This window comes from Nycticebus coucang, chromosome 7 (assembly GCF_027406575.1).
Source record: "Nycticebus coucang isolate mNycCou1 chromosome 7, mNycCou1.pri, whole genome shotgun sequence".
Classification (NCBI taxonomy): Eukaryota; Metazoa; Chordata; class Mammalia; order Primates; family Lorisidae; genus Nycticebus; species Nycticebus coucang.
In genome coordinates this window covers 131,248,353-131,255,808 of record NC_069786.1, presented here as the reverse complement: position 1 = coordinate 131,255,808, position 7,456 = coordinate 131,248,353, and the positions used below count along the sequence as shown (strand labels likewise).

Sequence of the window (7,456 nt, the reverse complement as noted above, 5' to 3'; positions counted from 1 at the left end):
GAGGGGACCGGGTCAGGACAGCATGTTCTCTTGAATGGGGTAAGAGAGACTCCTCTGGAGCGCTGTCTCCCCTTCTCCCACATGGGCACAGCCAGAAGGCGTCACCTGTGAACCAGGCACAGGCCGTCCCCAGACACCCAACCCATCTGTGCCTCAGTCTTAGACTCCTCGGCCTCTAGAACTGTGAGAAATAAATGTCTATTGTTGATACGCCACCCAGGCTATAGGATTCTGTGGCAGCGGCCCCATGGATACGACAATGAACATTTCAAAATACAATTCTGCATGTTCCTCCTTCTTACCAGCACATTTATTTCCAGCCAAAGTCATGGCCCCGGGCAGGCAGGGCTCTGCTGTCCTTCCCCCCACAGTGACCAACCTCTGAGAGCCAGACACACACTCGGTGCTCAGCAATGGCTTCCTGGGGGTAACAGAACGAGTAAGGGAATCAGCAACTCCCTTTCAACCATTTGAGCACTAGGTTGTACTCGTCCTAAAACTCAGCAGCACGAGGAAGAGCCTTTGTTTTATGAGGACCTGGGAGCACAGGCTGATGGTGGTGGGTCTTCACTCTTGCTTACTCACAGTCCCATCTGTCTCATTCACAGCAGAACAGCCAGCACCTTCTGCCACCTTGCCACACAGCTGCTCAGACGGCTCATTGCAGAATCTAAGAGCACTTCTCTGACGGACAAGCCGTGGTCTTTACGCACGCTATCCATTTCTACCAAAGTGGACCTCTTGCCTACACCAGGGCACAGTCGATGCTGAGCGCAGGGTAACTGTTGCAGCTCTACTCGCTAATGGTGTTTCTTTTTTTTTTAAATTCAGGGAACTTTATTGATGTTACATGACAAGGTGGGGCTCCTTAGGCCCCTCTTGTTCTTGAGGGGGTCTGGTGTGGAAACTGTCGAGGGGAGATTCTCAGTGAGGTGGGGGACTGAGTAGGCAGGGGCACCCCAGCAGCTAGGGGCCTTTCTCTTCCTCTTGTGCTCTGGCTGGGGCTTGTGGTCTGGGTGTTCTTACTCCTTGGAGGCCATGTGGGCCATAAGATCCACCACCCTGTTGCTGTAGCCAAATTCATTATCATACCAGGCAATGAGTTTGACAAAGTGGTCATTGAGAGCAATGCCAGCTGCAGCATCAAAGGTGGAGGAATGGGTGTCACCGTTGAAGTCAGAGGAGACGACCTGGCGCTCGGTGTAACCCAGGATGCCCTTGAGGGGGCCCTCTGATGCCTGCTTCACCACCTTCTTGATATCATCGTATTTGGCAGCCTTCTCTAGATGGCAGGTGAGATCCACGACCGACACGTTGGCAGTGGGTACCCGGAAGGCCATGCCAGTAAGCTTCCCATTCAGCTCAGGGATGACCTTGCCCACAGCCTTGGTTGCGCCAGTTGAGGCAGGGATGATGTTCTGGAGAGCCCCGCGGCCATCACGCCACAACTTCCCAGAGGGGCCATCCACAGTCTTCTGGGTGGCAGTGATGGCATGGACTGTGGTCATGAGTCCCTCCACAAGGCCGAAGTTGTCATGGATGACCTTAGCCAAGGGGGCTAAGCGGTTGGTGGTGCAGGAGGCATTGCTGACAATGCAGAGGCTGTTTTTGTACTTCTCATGGTTCACACCCATCACAAACATGGGGGCATCAGCAGAAGGGGCAGAGATGACGACCCTTTTGGCACCCCCCTGTAGGTGAGCCCCAGCCTTCTCCATGGTGGTGAAGACACCAGTGGACTCCACAACATACTCTGCGCCTGCCTCACCCCATTTGATTTTGGTGGGATCTCGCTCCTGGAAGATGGTTATGGGATTTCCATTGATGACAACCTTCCCATTCTCAGCCTTGACTGTGCCATGGAATTTGCCACGGGTGGAATCATACTGGAACATGTAGACCATGTAGTTGAGGTCAATGAAGGGGTCATTGATGGCGACAATATCCACTTTGCCAGAGTTAAAAGCAGCCCTGGTGACCAGGTGCCCAATACGACCAAAACCGTTTATTCCGACCTTCACTTTCACCATGGTGCCTCGGGGATGCGGCTGGTGCTGCACTAGAAGAAGTGGCTGTCTGACGAACGGGAGGACCAGAGAGCCTGCTAATGGTGTTTCTTGTGAAACAGAACTTGATGGATTCTCGTGAGTCCTTTGTCTTGGATGCTGCTTGGTAAGAGAAGGAAAGAAAGCTGATACAGTTCACCTGTAAGTTCTTCTGATGCTGGGTAAACACTTTGTGGTAACTCACTCAACGTCCCGGGGGAGGAACTCTGGACGGAGAGGATGCAGGACCCTTACCTGCCAGGCATTTGTGGGAAGCCCACCTGTGTGAGAAAAATGGGGTACTTGAAGAACATCGGCTGTGCTTGAAAAGCAGCAGCAGAATTTTCCCTCCTCCAGCCTCGCAGCACGTGGATTCACCATGCTGCCTCTCACCCTGGTGTGGACACTGTGGGTGTGGGCGCTTCGCTTCTCCCGACTCCTGCTGTCAGAGCCGCCCTTCTCATGCTCTCTCGGTCCTGCACAAGGACCCCCCTTTCCTCTCTGCATCCCTCTCTGCACATCAGTTGGAGCTCTCCTTTCTCCCCTCTTTTTTCTAGAGCACCACACTCTCTTGATTCATTTTTACTTTTCAGAAAAAAATATTTGCAACCTGTTTGATTGGAAAGAAACAAATCGGATGCAAGAAACTGTGCAAAGCGAGATGTCACAAGAGAGTGGCACTAAGATGTCTTCAGGTAGCAGTCGCGACAGCACCCACCGTTCATGGAGTGCTGAAGCCGGGTCCAGCGCTCTTCCCAGTACTGCCCATGGCTTGATTCCTGTGATTCCCAAAAAGGCCACATGAGCTAGACTTGACTAATGTGCCAGTGTTACTGTGGGGGAAACCGAGGCACAGAGAAGTTGAATAACTCAGCACTGTCCAGGGCAGACACGGAGCTCTGGTCTACTTCACCTGTTGCTGAGCCCATCGCCTCCCAGGCTGCAGCGCCTCCTGTATTGTTAGAACCCCCCAGCACCCACAGGATTTTGGAATAATTGTGTGCTTCTTATAGATGAGAAAAAAGGAGGCGGGGCTCAGTAAGAAAGTTCTCCGCAATCACAGAACCAGTGGGTAGAAAATCCAGGCTTTCGACTCAGACCCGACGCCTGTTCTCTTCCGCTGAGATTGACGTCCATGTACACACATGCGTGGATGTGCTTTTAAGCACACATGCACATTATAAAGCAAGTACCAAGCTATAAGCTAATGCAGTTTCTGGCCACCAACATCTGTGACCTGCTCAGTGCATGACCAGGGATGTGTCATGACTACCGAGCACACACAGTCCTCACCGATTGCTGATCTGTAAAGGGTTAATCCATGTACACACTGCAGCACACACCACATACTACACGTAGACACTGCAGCACACACCACCTACCACACGGAGACACTGCAACCCGCACCACATACCACATGTGCACACTGCAGCACACACCACGTACCACACCTTCACACTGCAGCACACACCACGTATCACACGTACACACTACAACACACACCACATACCGCATGTGCACACTGCAGCACACACCACATACCACACCTGCACACTGCAGCACACACCACGTACCACACGTACACACTACAACACACACCACGTATCACACGTGCACACTGCAGCACACACCATGTACCACATGTACACACTGCAACCCACACCACATACCACATGTACACATGGCAGCACACACCACATACCACACCTGCACACTGAAGCACACACCACATACCACACGTACACACTGCAACCCACACCACATACCACATGTACACACTGTAATCCACACCACATACCACACATACACACTACAACACACACCACGTATCACACGTGCACACTTCAGCACACACCATGTACCACACATACACACTGCAACCCACACCACATACCACACATACAAGTACAAACAGGGTACAACACACCACATACATCCACATACACCACATATACAACAAAACACATTACACCCACTACACCATGCACACACTTACACCATACTGCATATAACACATGCCACCTACCATATGCACGAACATGCTGTAGCATAATACCGCACACATCACCCCACACATACACTGTACACCACACCACACACACACTACAACACACCCAATGTGCATATATTTACAACACACACACCCACATAAACACACTACAACACACGGCATGTATACTATACCACCCACACTACACAACACCCACCCCCATATACCACAATACACACCACAAACCACACACACCAGATGCACCACACCACACCACGCACCCATCCCACTTCATACATTGCCATAAAAATTAAAGGCAGAATAAACATCAGTTTAACTGACTTGACATTGCCCAGGAGGTAACGGCTGTACGAAAAGAGCAATTCTCATAGTCGTTTAGTTGTTCTCTGGACGGCAGATGCAGATGGTCTTGTGCAGATTTCAGTAAATAAAATCCAGGGCCTGATAGAGAAGGAGTTTGAGCAAATGAGCCAGGGCTGCACGTGGACAAGAACTGGACCCAGCACACACGTGACTCCCGCTCCCCAGTCACAGGACGGGGACAGGACTCCTTGTTCCCTTATGTTTTCACATTAAATCTTCAGATCGTCATTTACTGAAACAATTATAGGCCAAAATCTGGCCTGTACCCCCTTGGTGAGACGATATTTTAACGAAGGAAAACCACAAAATCAGCCCGCACAGAAATAGGATGAATAACAGGACGAGACCTGGGAGACGGGCTGGGGGCTGACGCTGTCCAGCATGCGCTGGTCTCCAGGCTCAGCACTGAGCTCCGTGGACACCCAGATGCATGTAACTATCCCTGCAGCCCTCTGAGCTGGGTGCCCTCAGCGTGTCCATTCCCAGCTGGGGAAACTGGCTGGAGCAGCTGCCCCCGCCTGCGTCACAGTGCTGAGTGCACCAAGAGCCCATAGTATCCCACTCACTCTGGGAGCTGCTGGGACACCGGGCCAAGGGCTCCTTCCAGAGGGTGTGAGTCACAGATAAAGCACTCGTAAAACACTTCCCCACTCCTGTGTCTCCCCAGTAAACAAACAACGCATTTGGTTGTGGCGATATTTGAATTTTTCAGGGACAATTCTTTTTTGATGAAATGTCTCTGAAAAAAATCACAGATACTGTTCATTTGAATGTCTACTCAAATACCAGCTAGAGCTGTTTTTGAGCAGGGAAAGGCTTTCGGGAAGGTTTCCTAAACCATGACTCCATGCTGTGATTATGGGCGCCAGTCAAGACACCATTCCCCACTGATTGCCAAGCTTCTCTATGGCCATTGTCCAGTTACCCACAAAGGGGCCGAGACTGGACCACCTAGGGATTCCCAGACACACCTTGGCTTATGGAGCTCATGTACCCACTGTGTGCAGCTGTGCCTCTGCCCTCATGTACCCACGGCATGCAGCTGTGCCTCTGCCCTCATGTACCCACGGCGTGCAGCTGTGCCTCTGCCCTCATGTACCCACGGCGTGCAGCTGTGCCTCTGCCCTCATGTACCCACTGTGTGCAGCTGTGCCTCTGCCCTCATGTACCCACTGTGTGCAGCTGTGCCTCTGCCCTCATGATGTACCCACTGTGTGCAGCTGTGCCTCTGCCCTCATGATGTACCCACTGTGTGCAGCTGTGCCTCTGCCCTCATGATGTACCCACTGCGTGCAGCTGTGCCTCTGCCCTCATGATTTACCCACTGTGTGCAGCTGTGCCTCTGCCCTCATGATATACCCACTGTGCAGCTCTGCCTCTGCCCTCATGTACCCACGGCGTGCAGCTGTGTCCATTATGGAAGACAGTATGAGGGTTCCTCAAAATGTAAGCATGGAATTCCAGCGGAATCCAGCAGCCCTACTTTGGGTGTATATACATAAGAATTGAAAGCAGGTGCCCACAGAGATCCTTTTCATAGCAGCACACTTCACAATAGCCAAAAGGTGGAAGTGTCCATCAACAGACGTGGGGTGGGAGAAATGTACATATCTTACTATTTTATTCAGCCTCAAGTAAGAAAATTCTGGCACATAGGTGAAACTTGAGGACATTATGCTAAGTGGAACAAGCCATTCACAAAAAGACAAATGCCATATGATTCCACTTATATGAGTAGTCAAAACTCAGAAAGTAGAATGTGACTCTGGGGGGGAGGGAATGATGAGTCACTAGCCTTTAATGGGTACACAGAGTTTCAGTTTTAGATGAGAAGAGTCCTGGGGCGTGCACAGTGGTGACAGTTGCCCAGCATTATGAACTGATTTAATACCACTGAGCTGTAATTTACAAATGGTTAAGATAGTAAATTTTATCCTGTGTGTATTTTATCACAACAAAAACGTGGGGACGGGGGTGGAGAAGAACCTGCTGGAACAATGAAACTGTCCTCGAAGGCAGGTGTGATGTGTGCTCAGAAGACGCTCCCACCTGGAGCAGATGGAGGAATGTGGCCCATGAGACCGTCCTCGAAGGCAGGTACGGTGTGGGCTCAGAAGACGCTCCCAACCGCAGCAGACGGAGGAACCTGGCCCATAAAACTGTCCTCGAAGGCAGGTGTGGTGTGGGCTCAGAAGATGATCCCACCTGGAGCAGATGGAGGAACGTGGCCCATGGGACTGTCCTCGAAGGCAGGTGTGGTGTGATCTCAGAAGATGATCCCACCTGGAGCAGATAGAGGAACGTGGCCCATGAGACCATCCTCGAAGGCAGGTGTGGTGTGGGCTCAGAAGACACTCCCACCCGGAGCAGACGGAGGAACGTGGCCCACGAGACTGTCCTCGAAGGCAGGTGTGGTGTGGGCTCAGAAGACGCTCCCACCTGGAGCAGACGGAGGAACGTGGCCCACGAGACCGTCCTCGAAGGCAGGTGTGGTGTGGGCTCAGAAGACGCTCCCACCCGGAGCAGACGGAGGAACGTGGCCCACGAGACTGTCCTCGAAGGCAGGTGTGGTGTGGGCTCAGAAGACGCTCCCACCCGGAGCAGACGGAGGAACGTGGCCCACGAGACTGTCCTCGAAGGCAGGTGTGGTGTGGGCTCAGAAGACACTCCCACCTGGAGCAGACGGAGGAACGTGGCCCACGAGACTGTCCTCGAAGGCAGGTGTGGTGTGGGCTCAGAAGACACTCCCACCCGGAGCAGACGGAGGAACGTGGCCCACGAGACTGTCCTCGAAGGCAGGTGTGGTGTGGGCTCAGAAGACGCTCCCACCCGGAGCAGACGGAGGAACGTGGCCCACGAGACTGTCCTCGAAGGCAGGTGTGGTGTGGGCTCAGAAGACACTCCCACCCGGAGCAGACGGAGGAACGTGGCCCATGAGACCATCCTCGAAGGCAGGTGTGGTGTGGGCTCAGAAGACACTCCCACCCGGAGCAGACGGAGGAACGTGGCCCTGAGACTGTCCTCGAAGGCAGGTGTG

General features: G+C 52.6%; 1 protein-coding gene across 1 annotated transcript; it reads right to left on the bottom strand.

Moving 5' to 3' along the window:
* Positions 1-809: 809 nt before the first annotated feature.
* Positions 810-2,101, bottom strand: LOC128589943 (glyceraldehyde-3-phosphate dehydrogenase-like). The gene has a single exon (XM_053596853.1). The coding sequence runs from the start codon at positions 2,028-2,030 to the stop codon at positions 1,023-1,025; it is 1,008 nt and encodes a 335-aa protein (XP_053452828.1). The 5' UTR covers positions 2,031-2,101; the 3' UTR covers positions 810-1,022.
* Between the last annotated feature and the right edge of the window lie 5,355 nt (positions 2,102-7,456).

Bases quoted from the DNA above. Each gene is read 5' to 3' on its own strand.
- LOC128589943 (XM_053596853.1), bottom strand. From the start codon at position 2,030: ATGGTGAAAGTGAAGGTCGGAATAAACGGTTTTGGTCGTATTGGGCAC.